This window comes from Xyrauchen texanus, chromosome 20, assembly GCF_025860055.1.
Source record: "Xyrauchen texanus isolate HMW12.3.18 chromosome 20, RBS_HiC_50CHRs, whole genome shotgun sequence".
Lineage (NCBI taxonomy): Eukaryota > Metazoa > Chordata > Actinopteri > Cypriniformes > Catostomidae > Xyrauchen > Xyrauchen texanus.
The window spans coordinates 22728033-22750016 of record NC_068295.1 but is presented as its reverse complement, the minus strand read 5'-3'; the positions used below and the strand labels follow the sequence as shown (position 1 = coordinate 22750016).

Below are 21984 nucleotides of genomic sequence, written 5' to 3'. Positions count from 1 at the left end.
AAGCCAGTAGATGGCACAATATCCCACACTAATTCCCAATATTTGAGATCACAACGATGATGAATTTGAAGCATGATGATTCATAACTCCATGCAGTATTATAATGAAGTAAAAGGTTAATTATGAGCAATTTTAAATTAGAGTGATAAACTGTATAAAGAAACTTGATTCAATGGCAGATTTCTTACAAACAATTGCAAAAAGAGAATCTGGCTGTTGTAAAGAAAACTAGCAGACTGCAGGCGGTTGTACCTTTCGTGAGAGTCTTCTTTTAATCTCCTGCTTGGCCTCTTGTTCTTCTTCTTCATTTTTTTCTAAAAAGACACAAGAAAGATTTTTTTGTTTGTTTGTTTATATCCTATCCAACGACTAATTAGCAGTAATGTTTATGATTCACTTTCAATTGCTTAATCAGATGTTATATGTAATTTTTGAGTTTGTAAATTACAAGATGACATTAATTCTTCAATATTTTATGTTTGTTAATGTGGTACCCATGGAAGTTCATTTATGCAGTGCAAACAAATGGACAACTACTACCATGTAAGAGAAGACAATTATGTTGGCACAAATCCTCAAAATGGTAATAGAAATCAGACTAGGTCTTTTTACATTATCTTTATATTAACTCAGGTCACACGCTAGATTTACAAATTGTCATGAAATGATAACTATATCGGAAAGATACTGTATTTTCCATGGGACCGTAAGAAATGCTTGAGGATTCCAGTGTTCAATCAACTTTGTCATCAAGAGCTAAATATTTTCAACCAGAGTAAATTTTCAGGGACATTTTTACTTTATCCCCTAGCTTTTAGGTAAAATACTTAAATTTAATCAATTCACAAATTATCCATCTAAATAATTAGAATGTTAACTAGGCCTAGAATAAAATATTAAGGCATACATCAGATGTAGCAAAAAAGGAATTCCTTACAGAGTACAAAATATAATATAATTGATTTGCCTATGCATTTGTGTGCAAGTGCAACAGCTCTGTTTAAAGTGACAATATCCTTTTATGATATTCTTAATTATGAATACCCTTACTGCATGGGACAAACTGATTACATTTCAAATTCAATTTCAATTCAGGAAACAATAAATCAGGACATGTATTGCAATTCTATTTGGGACATTAAAGCCCTCTAGGAATATTTGCTGCTAAGAGCAATTATAGTTTTGAGTATGTATTGAGTTTTGGGCAACACTGGCTCTTTGAGGAATTGTTTGTCACTATATAGCTTACAGCTTGTTTGAGCAGCACTCCTTTATCATTACATTCCTAGTCTTCATCAATCAAATCACAGCCACAAAAAAAAAAGATGGAACAACAAAGGCACTGCAGAACATCTGATTCAATGAACGGTCTCCAACACCAGAGGCAACAACAGGCAAGAATAAACATTACAGCTCTGAGCACTCCAAACAAACTTATTGTCTGCAGACTATGTAAATGAGATTGTGAGAGTAAACATACGTTTCAGAATATTTCGTTGTTCTAGCTCTTCTGTGGTGGGCCTCTGACTCAGCCGTCTATTAAAAGAGAAAACAAGAATTAGGAGGAACCACACTGATAAACCTCAAGGTGCAGCGCTAGTGTTACTTATAAAAAGGGCAGTTCACTCAGTCATATTACATGATGTGGTGATGGGGGTGTGACCGAGTGACATCTGTAGAGAGAGAGGCCAGGAGAGGAAGAGCGGTCAGGATTGACACCTGTGGGCAATTCTCTCTAACAACTGTTTTGTGTTGCAGTGAGAGCTGGAGGAGGATAAAAAGGGCAATCCAGATCGCCAGACACTGAATTTTCAGTGTAACACAAACCGGTTCATTTTTCAGCACAAACAGAGACACGAGACACGAACCTCACTGCATGTGTTTATGTTGTGCTGAAAAGAAAACAGTTTTGTGCTATACTGAAAAATGCTTGAATAAAAAGACTTACGATGGGCATTTTACCCAGCACCACTGAGACAAATCACAAGCTCTTTCCTGAAGGAAGAAGCGAGGGCCGTTTAAAATGTCCAATGCAAGTCTTTTTCTTCAAAGTACTTTTCAGTGTTACGTCTGTGAAATAGTCTGTTCCTATTATTTTGCACAGGTAGTCAATATTCATTTTCCACTATTCTTCAGAGTATTTTTTGACAACAGTTTGTGGAGACTGCAGTGTCATTATTTAATAAAAAAATATTTCTGTCTAAATAGGCAGTTCTTGGCCAGAATAAACTGCAATGTGGACCAGATCTAACATAGTTTAGTCAAAGGCCATACGAGCCTAGTGTCTAGTATACCAGAAGAACAGACCGGGTCGAAGCAGAGATTTATTATACCTCACTAGTTTGCAGCCGATCTGCTGCCATAGTTCCTGTCGCTCTGTCTCTGATGTCCTGGGGAGAATGTTCTTCTCTTCTAGCTCCTTCTTGCTGGGCCTGTTACCAAGTTTGATGGCAAGTGTATCTTTGCGGCGAATTTTGCTTGCAAGGGAGCCTACAAAAATAAATTCACACAAAACTGTCAGGTAATTCTTTCTGACACCAGTGAAACATCCACAGTTTGTAGTGTGGAAAGAATAGAAAATCAGAAACAGAGGAATACGTTGAGCAACAGGGGATTGTAACATAGCCCCCCCTCAAAGGACCGGATACCAGACGGTCCCAACAGACAAGAAATTAGCAAAAGGAGGACCGAGGAGAGAGGGGCAGACCCAGGGGCAGACAAATAGACCATGGGGAACACAAAGGGTACAGAGACAGACCACAGGGGTACGGGGGCGTTGAGACAGACCACGTGGGCTACCAAGGGCAGACAGGGAGACCGGGGAGGCACAAAGGGCACAGAGACAGACCACAGGGGTACAAAGGGCAGACAGGCAAACCAAGGAGGCAGAGAGGACAGGCAATCAGTCTATGGGGGTGTGCGAAGGGGACCGGGTCCGGCGGCCTGGGGAACATCAACCGAGCAGGGGCAGGTTCAGGAGGCCTGGAAGGCGGCCACAATGTGGGGATAGGTCTGGGGGGCTCGGGAGTTGGCCACAAGGTGAGCACCAGATTCAGATTAGGAGGTCTGGGAGCGGGCCATGGGGCAGGAGCTGGTTTGGGTGGCCCGGGAGCTGGTCTCTGGGCAGAGGCCGGTACAGGAGACCTGGGAGGTGGCCGCAGGGCAGAGGCTGACGGAGCCGCGTGAGGCGGAGCCAAGGAGGACTTCGGAGGCGGAGCCATAGAAGACTTGGGAGGCGGCGCCGAAGGAGGCGTAGGCAGGGCCGTGGGGGGCTCAGGAGGCGGAGCCGAGGGAGGCTCAGGAGGCGGAGCCGAGGGAGGTGATTGCGTAGAAGGCCCAGGAAGTGGAGCCGAGGGAGGCTCAGGAGGCGGAGCCGAGGGAGGCGGGGCCAAGGAGGACTTCGAAGGCAGAGCCGTAGAGGACTTGGAGCCCTGGAAGGCTCGAGAGGCTTGAGGGGCGGAGCCCTGGAAGGCTCGGGAGGAGGAGCCCTAGGAGGCTCGAGAGACTTGAGAGGCGAAACCCTGGAAGGCTCGGGAGGAGGAGCCCTGGGAGGCTCGAGAGACTTGAGAGGTTAAGCCCTGGAAGGCTCGAGAGGCTTGAGAGGCGGAGCCCTGGAAGGCTCGAGAGGAGGAGCCCTAGGAGGCTCGAGAGGAGGAGCCCTGGGAGGCTCGAGGGGCGCAGGCTCTAGGACGGGCACGACCACTGGCGCTGGCTTTTAGACGGTCCTGGCTACTGGCGCTGGCTCTTGGACGGTCACGGCGACTGGCGCTGGCTCTTGGACGGTCACGGCGACTGGCGCTGGCTCAGGGACGGTCGAGGCTACAGGCGCTGGCTCAGGGACGGTCGAGGCTACAGGCTCTGGCTCAGGGACGGCCAAGGCGACAGGCACTGGCTCACTGACCTCTGAGGCGACAGGCTCTGGCTGGGTGATGGTGGTATGCACTGGGTTGGGTTTGCTGGGCGCTGAGGGCAGAGCCACGGGGGGTTTAGGGTACGGGGCTGCGGCAGGCGGAGGCTGGAGAGCAGAGACCTTTCCCCTTCTTCTCTTCCTCCGGGCTGATGCGACTGGCGAAGCTGGAACGCTGTTCCTGGTCGGTGTGGCTTCAGGCTCGCTGGCCGTGGCTGTCAAGGGCTCAGGCTCGCTGACCGTGGCTGACGAGGGCTCAGGCTCGCTGACCGTGGCTGACGAGGGCTCAGGCTGCTGACGGGCAGGCTGGCAGCTCGACCGGGCAGGCGTGGGCTCTGGCTCGCAGACCGGGGCAGGCGTGGGCTCTGGCTCGCAGACCGGGACTGAGAGAGGTGGTTCTCTGGCGTAAGCGCTCCCGATGAGCTCCACATATTCCTGCCAGGTGTAATCCCGATCCGCAGATCGTAGCATCTGTGTTCCTGCCGATCCTGTAAACGTCTTCAGGAGGTTGTCGTCCCAACCAGTGTGGCAGGCCATGCATGAGAAGAAATGGGAGAACTCACGAATGTTCAGATCCATTCGTGTCAGTTCCACGAAGAATGCCGCTGGATCCATTTTGGTCGATCGTTCTGTAATGCTGTGGAAATAAGGGAAAGGCAGAAGGGTGTGCGGCTCCAAATGCGGATTTATTATAATACAAAACAAACAAACACTGGAGCAAAAAAAAAGTCCACGAGGGGAAAAGTAAACACAAACACAAACTAACATAAAGCTGAACACGAGTCGACAGAACATCCACGAAGGGCTGGGAAAACCTGGAGAAAACACGAATGGAGATTACACATTGGCATAGACATGAACATGAAACGGTAACGATCGACAACGGAGAGAGGAAACGACAGGGTTTAAATAGACAGACTCAGTGATAACAGAATAGGCGACAGGTGTGGATAATAATGCTGTGACAGCGGTGATGAGGAGTGAGGAAGAAGGGAAGTGTAGTTTAAACAGAGACAGTGAAACACAGACGGACAACAAGGAAGACATGACAGGGAGCGTGTTCGGTGAAACAGAAAACACGGGACGGACAACAAGGAAGAGTGACATGGAACGTGACTGGTGAGGGTGAAACAGAAAACACGGGGCAGACCACAAGGAAACGTGACATGAACGTGACTAGAGAAACAGAGAACACAGGGCAGACAACAGGGGATCGTAACAGTTATCTTGTATTACCATGTATAAATATTTATGGGTTTTTTTATTTATTTGTGTAAGATTATGTGCTTTTCTGTGTAGAGTGAAATTGTTTAACTACTTAGAAATATCAATTATTTGATATCACAAGAAAAGGCACCACGGACAGCAGTAACGGGCAAAAATAAATAATAAATAAAAAAAGAGGTGGTGCAATAACATGCAGTATTTTCACAAAGTTTAATTGCATAAGTTACATATAAATGTATATACATATATTTACGTTTAGCAGGGAAATAAATATGCAGTGCAAATTATAGTTTCTCCAGTTATGCTTGTGTGTCAGATGCTGGAAATTTCACACCCCTTACTGAAACGAAAAATATGATTGGTTAACAAATACACACTCACATCTGAATTGAACGTTCTGATTGGTGGATCATTGGTGGAACGTCTGTCTTGCCAGTGCTACCCAGTGCATCTCCGTGTGCGTTTAGACAGAATAATAATAATAATAATAATAAAACACAATTCACTCAACGGTGCTGCGGCATTGCGTAATTAGATTGAAAAAGTTCCGGGTCAAAAGCTCGTTCTTCTGGCAACCACACGTATCATCACTTATTTACCATTACACAATGGAGTTTTCAGGGTTTGACACATTATATTATTTAACAGTCATACTGGTGTCAGTGAGTGTTGTTTAAATAAATGTTTATTTTCATTCATTTTTGTTAAGATATGCTGTGGTAAATTTTTACATGGATTTTTCTTATTTGACATGTGTACACAGATGTTTTAGGAAATGTATGGTCATGAAAATTCTCCTCAAAGTCATGGAAAATGATTGGTAAAAATGTGTATGAACCCTGATAATGTTTCACATCTGTACACATCTGTCCTGCTAGCTTGCGTGTTAAAGTGTGTGTTATGCATATGAGTGTTGCAAAATGGATCGCTTTGTATTGACTGAGTTTCCCCACCTCTCTCGAAAGGCTATGAAAGTCCTCAACCCCTTCACCTACACTTATGTGAATGCGGGTTTTCCGCTTTGACCCTGCTTAAAAGCAAATTACCGATCAAGGCTGCAGGTGGAGGACAATTTACGTTTATTCCTTTCTACCGAGCAGCCCCTCATCGATCAACTGTGCACATCAAAAAGCCGGACACATTGTTCCCACTGATGTAGGGATGATGAAAATGAAGAGGAAAAATCAGCTATCTGATTTTTTTCTTTTTATTTTTTTGCTTAGCGTAGGCCTATATGGAAGTGATTTTTAATGCATTTGATTCTGTGACAAAACAGCACTGTCCATCTTACTGATGTCGTTTGATATCTGATGTTGATGTTTTCAAAATTCAATTGGCTCAAGTAGCCTAAAATCTCAAAAATAGCTCTTATTCAGTTGAGATAACATTAGTAGTTAATGAACATGTTTCCAGTTTAGTTATTTGACCATAGAGGGTTATTTGTTCAGTGATCAGAAAATAGAGCTGTCAATCGTGCCGATTTCGTTATATGTCTGATTTTGTTTGCTCTTTTTGTATAGGGCTGTTGAGGATACTTCGTTTCGTTTTTTGACTGTGGAGGATTCTGTTCAGAAGGCAAATTTTAACAGTTTCCCAATTGCTTGAATGTGGTAAAAATGTGTTGCAATGTGTGTTCACAATATATTTTAAAAAGACAAACGTGTTTTTTCAAACATTTCAATCTCAAAATGAATTTAAAAAGGAATGTTGATATCTTAATAAAAATATTCTTAATAAAAAGAAAATGTAGTAGTAGCCTAGAAGTACAAATAATAATAGCCTAATTAGTGGTTGTGGAGGTGATGGGGGGGTTGTTGGGGTGGCATGGCTGTCCTAAAGTTCTCTAGGGGGAGGCTCACTCACTCACCCCTGCTGTAAATACACATCCAGAAAGTTCTGTCCATTTAAAAGGCATAGTTCACCTAAAAATGTGAATCAGTCATTATTTACTCACCCTCATGTTTCAAACAGTATATCTTTCTTTCCTCAGTGAAACACAGATTGAGATTTTAAGCAGAATGTAAGCCTGACTATTATTCACCATTAACTTTCATTGTATGGAAAAAATGTGCAATGAAAGTTAATGAGTGAGGCTGTCATTCTTCCTAACATCATCTTTTGTGTTCAACTGAAGAAATAAATTCATTCAGGTTTGGAACATAAGGGTGAGTGAATTATGACAAAACTAAAAAATTTTGGTGAACATTAAGGCTTTTAAAAAAAAGTGTTCAATCAAGTTAAATAATCTTAATTTGTCTAATGCTTTTAAATGCCTTTATTGAAAGACATGAAATATGAGAAGATTAAGGGGGGCTTTGATTGGACAAAAACACAAGCCAGACTTGAGCACGTACTAGAGGTATACTCATCATCATCCTCCTCTTCATCATCATCCTTGTAGAGTATAGGACCATCTGAATCAGAGTCATTGGCCTGGTTTTCTCTAAAGGAGTCAGGAATGATCGTCACCTCTGGGCTTTCCACATTGACAGTTTGTGTTCTCTCTCCTTCTTCAGTCCCAACAACCCTAGTGAAGAACAAACAAAAGAGAGTTTTGCTCAAAACACTCATTAGGATCATCAGTTTCCATCAAGACAAAGATATAAGCAAGATTGGTGGAACAAAGGTAATTTTAACAATCTGCCATAGAAAAACACATATCAACATAATATTAACAAAAGAGTTGATACGGCTTAAATCCGAAAACATTACAAACACCTACATAGTTCAAGGGATAGTTTAAAGAAATAAAAATTATCTCATCATTTACTCACTCTCTTGTTGTTCCAAACTCATTTTGACCTTTTTTCCATGGAACACAAAAGGAGATGGTAGGCAGAATGTAAACCTCAGTCACAATTCAATGCCATTGTATTTTTTATTCTTACAATGAAAGTAAACAGTGAGAGTATCATTCTGCCTCTTCTTTTGTGTTCCACAGAAGAAAGTAATACAGGTTTGAAATAACATGAGGTTGAGTAAATGACAGAATATACAGTATATGGACTGACAGAAAGGGCAACACTTATAATCACATGATGATGTACCAAATTTTATAACAACTTAATCACTAACCTGGTCCGATCTACATTACAACAGCTGTTACGAAACCAGCTATTTTGGCATACTGTGAATAAATTCCAAAACTAAATATATATATTATGCCTGAAGATGCATCACAGCAATATAGTTACCTCATCGTAAGCTAGCCCCAGCCTCATTAAATGTCTGTTTGCAAGATGACACAGAGCATGACACAGAGTACAAAAGCTGTACAAAACTGACCAACATGTAATAAATAGTATAAATAAAATAAAATAACACCTTAAGATGATAGTGCACAATATATTACAATGACTCATAAGCAAGGGAGAACAGGTGGGTCATTAGATTAGACATAAAAAGATCTAAGGTTGGACAAGACCTAATCAATATTGGCAAATCATTCCAGAAGCGAGGGCCCATGACAGAAAAAGAAAGATCACCCATAGTTTTCTAGAGTCCTTGGAACACACAACTGTTTTTAGAACACAAACAAAGATATTTAGAAAAATATTTCAGCTCTGTAGGTCCATACAATGCAAGTGAATGATGATCAGAAAATTGTAGCTCCAAAAATCGCATAAGGAAACATAGAAGTAATCGATAAAACTCCAGTGGTTATATCCATGTCTTCAGAAGCAATATAATAGGTGTGGGTGAGAAACAGATCAAAATTGAATTCCTTTTTTACTCTTAATCTCCACTTTCACTTTCACATCTGAAAGTCACATGTGGTGCCTGTTTAGTTTCACTTTTACATCAGAAAGTGAAAGTTTAAATGGAGATTTAGGTAAAAAAAAAAAAGGACTTAAATATTGAACCGTTTCTAACCCACACCTATTGTATGGCTTCTGAGAACAGGGATTCAACCACTGGAGTCATTTGGATTACTTTTATGCTTCCTTTATGAGCATTTTGGAGCTTGAAAGGTCTGATCACCATTCACTTGCATTGTACGCACTACAGAGCTGATATATTTTTCTAAAAATCTTTATTTGTGTTCTGCTTAAGAAAGAAAGCCACACACATCTGGGATGGCATGAAAGGGAGTAAATGATTAGAGAATAAAAATGTAGGGGTAAACTATCCCTTTAAGGGCCGTTCTTCTATTAGAAATGCTAGATGCAGTGCAACAAATGGAACAGAACGCAGGTGTCTCGAGACACATTTTTTTAAGTTGAAGTTCTTTTATCTTGCCATGGCATCTTAAAAATTCAATGTGCATGCAAGAGTTGCTAATAAAAAGCAAGACACAACACAACAATCAAAGACGCCTGTCTAGAGCATATTTACATAGAAACACAATATTACAGTGTTTAGGGAAATCGATTTTGCCAAAAAATACATAATATGGGACGTGAACAAATGTAAACTCACCTCTGTGTTTGGTCTGCTGTTGTCTTTTCATTCTCTCCTTCACTCTCTGTGCTTACGGGTTCATTTAAAGTATCTGAGCAAAGTTCCTTTGAGGATCCTGTGAAAGCCGTTTCCTCTGTTGCCTTGTTAACATGTGGCTTCCTTTTGTCCAGCTCCACAGAGGATCCCAAAAGATGACTAGCACCCTTCCCATCCTGAGGTGTCTTCTCAACTGACTTCTCATTAATACTAGAGGCCACTTTTTTCTTTTGGTCCTTTTTAGAGGAGCTTTCCGCAAGAGAACTGCCCGTATCAGACGAGGGTTTGGGAGGGGGCCGCGGTGACCTGGAGGGCTCAGTTTTCTTAGCAGACTTTGTGTCTGCTACTGTAAGTTCTGCTTTGTTGTTCTTTGGGGTCTTTGAGCAAGTCACTGAAGATGATTGTCCTGAAGTTTGAGTGGAATTCTTGGATGCGACTGCAGTTCTTTTAGGATTGGAAGATTTAACTGTGAAGAAATGCATTGAATTCAGAGAAGATCTAGAAAAGACCTTAGGATTTGTGTTAGTGGCTATACCAACACCAGTGGCAGTGGATTTAAAAAGAGCTACTGTAAACAAGATTTGTTGGCAGAGACAAATGGTTTTCGCAGAATTATATTGATTGGTTGTACTGAAATCCATCACAGTACTTAATGTCAGGTGGTGTTTTTTCACATGCAGTTTCACAACTTAAAACAAACATCCCATGATGAATGTCACTGTTGACCAAAGATTCTCATCTGATAGATTTTAGTTTCACATTCACAAGAGCCAGGAAGTTGAATATCACCAAATGTCATATCATAAAACACTATAATCTGGGATTCTTATATGCACTTATCAAGAGTATTATAAAATGAAATGCCATTCACAAAAGAAATAAAAATAAAAAAAATACTGTGGGACCAATATTATTGGTACACACGTAAAATGTTTGAATAGTGTGCATTATATGGCAAAATATCAAACAAAGTGGCATTTATTTGAAAGAAAAATAGCACAAACACACTTTATGGCAAATATTGTTAGTTTGTTAGGTTTCAGATTATAAAAAAAACATTACATACTGTTAAAAAATTAAGGCAAAATAATATTTAGATGGTTGTCAAACTTTGTGGCGCATATCCACAGTTAAATGATAAATTACACCTGTGGTTACTCTGATATGAAAACTGTGTGAACTTCAAACAACCACTAAAAATCCTATTGAGACCAATTGGTTAGAATTAGTTTACAAATATTAGATCACAAAAGTTTATTTCTGTAAACAAAATATAATATATACCATCATTTGTTTGGAGAAGACATTTAGATATATATTTTCTATGCTACAATGTTAAGACATTTTTTAAATGTTCAAAAATACTTTTTGGCACCACTGTAAATATCAGAAAATTTTTCAGTAGAAAGAGGAAACTGTAAAGCCACAACACTCTGCAGAATGAATGGGTAAAAGGATCAGCAACAGTGTGGAAACATTTCTCCCTGCGGAACACGTGCACATAGTCCAGTAGCATATTCAGACATACATGTTAAGGCATACATCAATAAAGATAATATGTGACCAATGAGAAAGCAGACATGTAATGCAGGCAATAGAAAAATACGAGAAAGCCATACTTGCTCACAAAGGAATCAGGATCTCACTTTCTACAGCCCTTGATGCCATAAGCAAGCCAAACCATAACTAGTCAAACCATATAACTGACATGCAAGTGTCGTGAAAACAATGCTCACTTTACAAACTGCAAATTCGCCTGTTCTCAAACAATGGCAAATTGGGGGGGGATCTACACGAACAGGACCCCTCCATGCAGAGCATGCAAACACGATGCTTCATTCATATCACTGACACATATACTTACCATTGCCACGAGTAGCACTTCGAGTGGTTTGCTTGGGAGGAGTGGAGGAGACCTGCTTACTGGTGCTCTTGGTCACCTTTTTAGCCCCTCCTTGGCCCCCTCTCTTCATACCTGTGTCCGTTGCCTCAGCAGAGAGTTTTAGGGGAGTGACCTGCTGTTTTTTAGCGGGGGCTTTTGGAGCGTCTGACTTTTTGGCCTGCGGGCTGCGCTTGCTGTCAGTCCTCTCTACAGGAGCACAGAGGAGCAAAGTACCCTAAACTATTATTGACATAAAAGAGCCTCACATAGGAAACTGGCACAATGTTCTGATTAGATCAGTAACTATATTGACAGTATAAATAGTTTAAATAGCAAGGAAAAAAGTTTAGGGAAAATGTAAATGATCAAATCATACTACAATTTCAATGTGAAATGATGAGTTCTCATCACCAGTGTTAAATGTTTTGTGAAATATTAGCATTCCAACAGTAAATTCTGATTCAAAATAATTATTAAATTCTGATAAATGCACTCCTGTGTCCACACCAGAGTATGTGAGTGGAGCGGAGCGGCAACAATTTCCCCTCCGTGCTCAAAGCATTCTATAATCACTCCACTCCAGCTCCGCTCCAGGTTGTCCACTCCATGCACCTGGATTAGAGACACCCCGCTCCATGTTTACTCCATTGCAAAATTTGCACCTAACTACCTCTCCACTGTAAAGTTATTTCATTATGCTTTTAAATATCACAACCCCCTCCATGCAGAAGATTTATTAAATGAAAACAAAATACACAACACTAGGAGAAAAGCTACAATGTTTATTGGAACACGAACGTTAGGCCAAAAATAAATGCAATTATTTTTAAAGCTTACTTTAGAAACATATCTGCAACATTCTCTGTATTTAATCAGTTAAATAAATTACTAGAAGGAAAAAAAAATTACCAGAATGAAAACAAAACAATAAATTAAATCAAATTAATAAATTACCAAATAAATAAAAAACATTATTAGGCCTATGTATTATTGAGTAATTATTGCCTATTATTTTCTATTATTGCACTTCTTTTAATTAACCTTGCCCTATAATTCTGTGAAAAAATAAAATTACAGAATGTTCGACACTTTTTGTTAAATCAAAACTAAATGTCTAATGCAATGTAAGTTTGTACTTTTAGAAATACAAACTTTTGAAATATTTTACCTCTCTGTGTTCACATTTGCTGAGCTGCTTCATCTGCAAATGCATAATGCATAAATTAATTAAACTAAAATAAATTCAGATGGTAATTGATCAAAGTCAAACTACAATATTAACATATTGATTAGTTCAGTTGGTGTTTTGGGTCGCTAAAAGTTAAATTATATTTAATGCGGGACATAATATCCTAAGATTGCAATGCATTAGATTAGAATGATGATATGATTATTCTAAATATTTAATAGGAGAGAGATATAGATGTATGTATTGATGACGTTTAGATTTACTCTCCACATATGAACAGATTATCATCATGTTTTCTGAACACTTCTTTTAGGATTTCACAACGAACCTTTGATCATGTCAATCACCTCCCAACTCATGTTCTCCATGCCGTCCAGTCATTAATTTTCAATATACCTCAACAGATGTACGAATGAAAAGACGTGACACGAGCATGCGGTTAACTCAAGCTTTACCCCGAGCTTACCTCAATAATAAGAAGCGTGAACAGAATACAGAGAGTGAAAGCTAAATGAACCTTCACGTGGGAGGTCGAATATTACCAAGTGCCGCTACATTTAAAATTGTTCAACCTTTCTCTCTCTTTGTCTGTAGTCCCCACATGTTTTAAAATGTCCACCATTGTGCCTGTACCAAAGCAATCCAAAATCACTTGCTTAAATGACTGGCATCCTGTTGCTCTGACCCCCATCATCAGCAAATGCTTTGAGACTAATCAGAGATAACATCTGATATGTGCTGCCTGCCTCACTGGACTCACTGCAGTTTGCATATTGCAAAAATTGCTCCACTGATGATGCCATTGCATCTAACTACACACTGCATTCTCCCACCTTGAAAAAACACATGTGAGAATGCTGTGTGTAGACTACAGCTCAGCATTCAACACCATAGTGCCCTCCAAGCTTGATCAGAAATTCTGAGCTCTGGGCTTAAACAGCTCGCCGTGCAGCTGGATCCTGGACTTCCTGTCAAGCAGACGCCAGGTTGTTAGAATAGGCAGCAACATCTCCCCATCACTGACGCTCAACACTGGAGCCCCGCAAGGCTGTGTTCAGCCCACTCCTGTATTCCCTGTACAAACATGACTGTGTGGCATCATCATTAAGTTTGCTGACAATACGATGGTGGTAGGTCTGATCACTGACAATGATGAAACAGCCTACAGAAAGGAGGTGCACATTCTGACACACTGGTGTCAGGAGCACAACCTCTCCCTCAATGTAAGCAAGACCAAGGAGCTTGTGGTGGACTTCAGGAGAAAAGACAGAGAACACAGCCCTATCAACTTCAATGTAGCACCGGTGGACAGAGTCAGGAGCTTCAACTTCCTCGGTGTCCACATCACAGAGGAACTCACATGGTCACTCCACACTGAGGTTGTTGTGAAGAAGGCTCACCAGCGCCTCTTCTTCCTGAGACCGCTGAGGAAGTTTGGAATGAACCACCACATCCTCACATGGTTCTACACCAGCACTGTAGAGAACATCCTGACTGGCTGCATCACTGCTTGGTATGGCAACAGCACCACCCTCAATCCCAAAGTCCTGCAAAGGGTGGTGCAGGACTTTGCCAGACATATCATTGGAGGTGAGCTTCCCTCCCTCTAGGACATATATACCAGGCGGTGTGTGAAAAAAGCTTGGAGGATCATCAGAAACTCCAGCCACCTGAGCCATGGGCTTCTCTCACTGCTACCATCAGGCAGGCGGTATCGCAGCATCAGGACCCGCACCAGCAGACCCATGACAGCTTCTTCCCCCAAGCAATCAGACTTTTGAACACTTGATCTCTCATGATCAAAATACATCAGCACTGGACTTTATTCATCTTAATCTTACACTGGACTGTCATAAATCATTTTCGCTCTTAACAATACACTGGCAACTGACTATCAACCGACAGCCTGAATGTCAATGCAGCACAATACAACCTACTGTATATTTTATATATACAATTTTTATTGTATACTGTGTATTCTATATTGTGTGTACGTGTGTACATGTGTAAGTTCTATGTTGTGTATTGTATAGTGTACATTGTAAATTATTATTTGTATATTGTGTTGTGTGTAATTATGTGTATATTAGATATGTAAATTGTGTTGTGTAAATCCAATGTTTACTGTAAATTGGTATATGTCTTATAACAGTCTTTCACCCACTTGTGTATATGGTTGAGTGACAACAAAGGGATTTGTTTTGATTTGATTGACATTCTGTTTTATTGCGACCAGCTGCTACACTGCTTGGTAACATAATTGTAATAAGTTTAACTGAAATAAAATTAGCTAACATTGTGTCTTTTATCATATTGCTACGGACACCATTTTATAAAAGCAATAAGCCACACAAGGATGTGGATTATTTATTTTTTACGGTAGCACTTTTTTTGTGGTAAAAACTTGAACCACTGCACCAGCCTTGTGCAGTTTATTGCTTTAGTGAACCTAGTCCCCCGTCCTCTCTAAGATTAGCCCTAATGAAGAATGAAGCATATTCACTAGCGAGAGGGAAAAAAGGGTGGTGAAGTGGTGGAAACAATTAAAGAATTGTTGAAGAACAACATTAAAGGGGAAGAACTGATAAAAATAAAGTGTTGATAATTTCTCCCACAATTCATGACTCCACTGCCTAAAGATTCTGATGAAAAAAGAAAAAACAATTATGTCCTAAACTGGACATTACCAACATTACCCATCACCTGGGTAGATGGTTTTCAATACAGAGTATGTCATGTTAGTATGACAAATGGTTTTAATATTACATCAAACCATTTCTGCTGTGCTATCAAGCACATTAGCCAATCAGGGCATCCCACCACCACCTGAGAGGCTCAGAAAAACAAGAAACCTTCCTTAAAGATAAATATTTAAGTAAACAGCACATTAAACCAACAGCACGTATGTATGGCCACTTTGATATGTATATTATATGACACTAATGGTACGATATTTAGCAATATTGCAATATGCTAAAGAGGTGATTTTGGAGTTGTAATCCACTGTAGTGACATTCAAGCTGGTTCGGTGTGTCTAGAATTTGGTGTTCACACTCTCTTTGTTCCTCACTATGCCATTGACATCTTGTTGGGCCTACTTCCTGTTAGTATCTTAAAGGGCCATTGTAAAAAAGAAACAGCAAAATCTGCTTCAAGTTGACAGTGTGTATTTATAACAGCCTGTCACAATGTTATTCACTGATAATCTTCTCCTCTGCCAAAGCTCGTGTCTAGCCACATCTAGCCCACATTAAAATCTAGATTCAAATATGGCCCATTGATGCCAAAACACAGTAGCGCCTTGTGACCACAGACCTTTTTTTCATACATATTTATTTTACACTATTAGCTCATTCAACTTATTTTTCAAACATAAATGCGCTGACACAATATGTGGTGTCCTTGCATAATTCCACCACAAGGCGGCAACCTAAGAACATAGTGTTGATTTTAGTATCCTAATAAAGAACGATTTATCTTAAAATGTTGACTTGCTGCTGATCTTAATAAAATCTTAATCAAAATGTTATTTTATAATGTTAAGTGTTGTTGAAGAACATCATGGAGGAGAGGGAGAGAAACAGAACTACCTACATGCCATTTAGTACTAAAACACTCAAACAATCAAACACTGTGTAACGGAGCTTTCAACTACTTTATGACTTAAAAATAGGATAAAAACTTATACTAGGCCTGCATTTAAATACATATGTCAGCATTTTGAACACATTTACGGGCAAACAAATGACATTACTGGCAGTCCAAGTATGGATCTATGTTTTCCAATGAATGAATATTTAGGAGGGCTCTGCCCTACCTGCCCATATAGACGACCTTCGCCTGCCAAAACAGCATTGGTTCTTGCATATGTCATAACCGAACATGACGCATAATTTTTTTTATCTGGACTCGAACAAATGCAAACTCGGCACAATTATTTCTTAGTTTCAGAAGACTTAAAAAACCATGTGAACTACTTTTATCCTAATTTTATTTTAAAATGTATTTTGACAGCCATGGTCACAATGGACTATCGTTGGAAGGCAAGAGCTGTAAAGATTCTTCAACAATATCTCGTTGTGTGTTCCACAGAGAAAATAACAGCATACAGGATTGAAATGATGAGGATGAGTACATAATGACAGACAGTAAGATAAACAATTCCTTTAATAGACATTTTAATATAGATCACTTTAATCTGTGCATGCACTAAGCAAAACACTGTCACAGGAACTAAGCAAAACACTGTCACAGGAACTAAGAAAAACACTGTCACAGGAACTAAGCAAAACACTGTCACAGGAACTAAGCAAAACACTGTCACAGGTCGACAACATAAGCATGTTGCAAAACCCATTAAAACGTATTATAACAAAGTATCACAGGGTCAATCTGTAGCTCTCCAATTAAGCAGAGAACTGTTACTCAAGGGTGGCTTAAGCTTATATGATCAAAAGGGGCCAAATGATAGATTAGTCATAAGATTAGTCTTAACATTTTATCTTAGAATTAAGAGGTTCACCATCTTTATATTGTTTTGGATTAATAAAACAGAAGACCCCCACCCCCCAAAATAAATGCCCAAAAACATTACCTTCTGGATCTTCAGCAACAGCTGCCAACTCTGCCTTCTCTTCAGGGACCTTGCCTGGTGCCTCAATGTCCACTTTGACCTTTTCAGTACCTCCTCTAAGCACGGCATGACCATTCAAGGTCTCTGTACTCAAAGGATCATCTAAAGATAGGAAAACATGGCTCAGTTATCATGAAACTTTTTACAAAACATGAACCAGAGTGCATGTTTAATATTTTAAAAAGACTGCCAAAATTAATACATTTGGTATGCTTTTATCCAAAGTGACTTACGGTGCATTAAAGCTATAAATTGTCTTAGTACAGGTGATAATTTAACCTGTGACTTTAGGTGTTGCTAACGCCATGCTTTTTCCGTTGACCAATGCTATTCAACAAGAGTCTTGGTATTGTAAAACTCCTTCCACATTGAAATATCTTGCTAGTTCAAAAGCAGAGGAAAATTGTTTGCATTAATTTTCAAATTACATAAAGTGCTTTAACTTCACATGTAAGATTGAGGGCTCAATTGATGTAAATGTGCAATTCATTAAGTTTCCTCCTGAAAAGAAGAGCTAATTATAAAAATGCAAAAATCAGCAAATTCTATTTTTATCATGACTAATCCAAGTACTCTTTATGCCTGATAATTAGAAGGGATTCTCACATGTAGGGAAAGTTAATTTAACCATTTGGATGTGTGTAGAGTATAGCTTTGATTATACTGAGAACATAAATTAAGTTATTCAAAAAATTCTTGGGCAGTAGAACAAATGGACAATCTTCACTAGTAGAAGATTCCTGCTGTTCTCATTTGCTTATTCAGTGGTACCTGTGGCTATGGACCATAAAAAACATGCTAATGAATTTGTCTTTACTGGGTGGTGGTAAGATTGTGTCTATTAACCCACTGGCACTTCATAAAGTAGAGACATGCTGAGTTCTCCAATAATCAGGGTACCATTAAGCAAGGCATTAAATCTTGGGTTGTTGTCCTGGGAACTATCCCTATAGGGGCATGTACTATAAGCCGCTTTGAATAAAAACTGTCTGTTTGCTACCAAAGAACCTAATAGCCTACTATTTAAATAAAACCTACGTTGAACAAACTGAGAAAACTTCTGTAGTATGACTTCTGGTTTTATATTAAAGGAATAGTTCACCCAAAAATAAAAGTCAATAATGTAGTTCATATGACTTTTGTTGTATATTCCAGGCATTCTAAAAGGCATACGGTAGCTTTGTGTTAGGAACACACCAAAATTTAGGAAATTATTACTGATAATCTGCCTCTCCGCTCTAGCTCTCAAATCAAATATGGTGCCATAAGTCGCATCACATCAGTTTTGTCATTAGTGACAATTGGTCAGGTTGCACAACATCAACATGTGTGATGCCATATTTATGTGGATTGAAACAGCAAAAGGTATGATTTCCAATGAATATTGACTTTTATGACCTACTTGATTGATACTTTAATAGTCATTTGTTTTACTATAACAATGCTCGACAGCCCGAGTCTCTTTACTTTCATTATATGGAAAAGAGTGGCATATATATCCCTCAACATTATTCCTTTTATGTTCCTCGAAATCAAGTCTGGGTCTGGAACAACAAATGTTAATTTCTGGATGAATTATCCCTAGCACCATAGACCAATACCTCAAGGGATGTATGGATGCTCTGGCCATACAAAATATACTCAAGTCTCAATGACACATTTATTAAGATTCTCACCTTGGTCTGGTATAAGGACACCCTTCCTTATGAGCTCTTCTCGAGTTTGTCTGGTGGATATTTTCCTCTCCAAAACTATAGAGATGAAAGGTACAGAGAATGTCAAGATATTATTATATCAATATATTACTGTATGCATCCACTGGTGGTTCTCAAGAGTTCAATGAAATTGCATGCAGCTGACAGCTGCAATCATTTGTGTGCAATAACATTTAATGATCCATGTGTACCATATCCATCCCACATGGAATTATCACCAACTGAATGACATGCTGGAAAATGCAAAAACTTTCACAATAGAGCTGCGAGAAAGAGGTTAGCACTACAATTATTATATTATGAACATACACAATTGAATGTGTTGCCCAAACCATTAAAAGACACAAAAACACCTATTAATAAATGAGAATGTGCCAGTGGCATACCACAAATCTTGCTTTCACAAATGCTAGTGGGATATACCTTTGGAGAGGTCCTGGAACTTATCACTGGTCCTTTTCTTCCTCCATTTCCAAGGTTTAAAGATCTTGCCCAGAGTCGAGAGTTTCCCCTTTCCTTTGAGCTGAGGAGACTGCGAACTTCCAACCACCACATCACAGTTGGCCAGAGAAGATTTTTCCAGTCCCTCCACTAAAAGTGATAACAGGAATGAATAAAAAAGAATCAAATATATAAAAAGTTTTTATAATAGGAAATATATAAGTGTGAACGAATGCTTCTGTCTACAGTGAACACCTGACATAAAAGAACCAAGGAAAACACTTCACATGCCAAGTATTATTTCCTGTGTTAACATATTTCTAACTGAAACAGGAAGTTGGGGCGGGAAACAAATAGACTTTGGTTTACATCACAGCCATTAATCATAATTTGCTACTTGCTTATTGGTCGCAAGTGGTATTAGGGATGGAAGGACATTCTCTTTTCAGAGAAAATTTGATTGAACAAAAATCTGTGTAGTGCAAAATGAGTCATGAATATTTTTGGTCCATTTCCATGCAAAAGAAATACTGTAATTTTAAATGAGTATATCTACTAAAAGTTAATTTTAGCATATAGATGGCCTGAAAGCAAATATTCATGGACAAATCGTCACAAAACTCTTTTTGTAGGGTCTTTATGTGACTCATGCAAATAGGCATATATATACGAGTATATATATATATATAAAATATAAACGAGGATTTTAGTGGACGCAAAATTTTCAGTTTCACTTTACTTTAACAATCGTGTAATGGAAAATGTTATGTGTCATTGTGGGTTCATACAAAAAGTGTTAACTGAACCACTTTACTTCTAAAGAGATGATAGAATGAAGAAACACAGAATCTCAAAGTTCATGAGAAATAAGGGCTTGTGGGTTTAATCGGAAAGCCTTAAAGTAGCATGAGAATGTGAAGAATTTTGGATAGAAAAATTTTATTGCATACTTTAATATAAACATATATGTGGTAATAATATAATATACTGTAATATAATTAATATAATACAATAGCTATTCTGGTGGGCTGGATTCCAACAACAACATAGAAAATGTAAATTAGACCAAGACTAAAGTTGACCAAAAAGAGAGACAGATATTTTAAGTATTTTTAATATTTTGGCATTCATCAGTTTTAAAAGCCTTAAAGGAATCAAAAAATGACTTAAGGTTTATGAAACACACATAAACCTATGACAAAAGCATGACAAATTTTAAGACAATTAATTATAATTTTCGTTAAAATAAAAAAACAGACAATCGTCATAACCATGAGAGCTCCAAAACAGCCAATTAATCATCATAATTGTAATTAGCTGTTTGACCATTAATCGTCAGACAAATTTAATATTGCCCTGTGACACCCCCCAAGATGCAAGTTGCAAGATGCCACCCTGAGCGGCTGCCCATGTCACCCATGCCTAAATCCTCCCCTGCCGGTCTTATCATCAATGTCTATAAACCTCAGCACATTAAACCAGCTGCTGGAATTGTTTTGAAGCAAGTATTGAATACAAAAGCTAATTACAGCACATACACAAAGGACAGGGGGTTGGGGGGGGATGAGTAACAGACATTCCATTTTTATCTAAACAGTGCCACAGCTTTCAGAAATAAATATCTCTCTTTGATTTGTTCAAAGTTCTCTCATTTGGAATTCAAATCAAATCTGAAGTTAACTGCTTACAAGTCCAAAAAGTAAAAATTTTTGAAACTTGTCTTAGACTTGAGTTTTCATCTCTGGGCAAAACTTTCTGCAACACTTAAGCACAACACATCCTGAAAGGTCTCAGTGACCCACATTCCCTCCTCCAAATGTTTACCAGCAAACAGGACACACCCCAATAAAGATTGGATGTTTTCACACAGAAATGTGTGAGGCCCTAACACGAAGCTTGTCTTTCACACTTCACTGAGGAATTTGATTAGTGGCCATGTGCAACAGGAATATGCCAGACAGCATGTCCATGGACATTTTACCACCACCATGAGAATGCTAAAGAGCTTCTTCACAAACAAATTCTCCCTAAGGAACCACTGACCCCAGATTTCATTGGCCGGTCAACAGCCACTTGGCCTCTGATTGGATTGTTAAAAGACTCTTTTTTTAACTCCATAACTCACAGTAACAAGTACAGTCCCTGAGATCAAGCCTCAGAGGACCAAGTAGCCTACATTTAAAGGGTCACAAAACCTCCATAATTGATCATGTGCATATTAATCATGGGACAACAGTGTGAAAAAGTAAAGCAATAGAACAGTTTTTCAAATCTGCAAAAAGATTTGGTTATTATGTTCAAAATTCTGAGAATTAAGTGAGAATAGCACTCAGAGCAAACATTACCATCAAAACCACCACTGCTTTAAGACTTTAAAATAATTCATAGATATGTATCCTTACAAGCCCACACTGGTCCGGTTATGGACTGTGGTAAAATTGTGGAGTGATTTTGATACGATCATGGTATTTAGTGTTAAAGTCCAACTTCATGTCTGTTTCCCCGAGTACTGTTGAAGTCTCACGCCTGCCCTGAACAGCTGTTACGTCCATG

The 21984-nt window shown here is 39.3% G+C and overlaps 1 protein-coding gene across 4 annotated transcripts in view; it reads right to left on the bottom strand.

The window, feature by feature from the left end:
• Positions 1-21984, bottom strand: part of LOC127660934 (phosphatase and actin regulator 2-like) — a 72945-nt gene that overhangs the window by 6156 nt on the left and 44805 nt on the right. For 3 of the 4 annotated variants that reach the window (XM_052151424.1, XM_052151426.1, XM_052151425.1), the window contains exons 2-10: positions 19414-19581; positions 18952-19026; positions 17237-17377; positions 11436-11660; positions 9554-10037; positions 7489-7661; positions 2334-2490; positions 1481-1536; positions 253-314 (exon numbers count right to left, since the gene is read on the bottom strand). In XM_052151424.1, coding sequence (XP_052007384.1) covers positions 253-314; positions 1481-1536; positions 2334-2490; positions 7489-7661; positions 9554-10037; positions 11436-11660; positions 17237-17377; positions 18952-19026; positions 19414-19581 — 1541 coding nt within the window. The remainder of the gene's footprint in view (positions 1-252; positions 315-1480; positions 1537-2333; positions 2491-7488; positions 7662-9553; positions 10038-11435; positions 11661-17236; positions 17378-18951; positions 19027-19413; positions 19582-21984) is intronic. The other variant, XM_052151427.1, reaches the window with a different exon arrangement.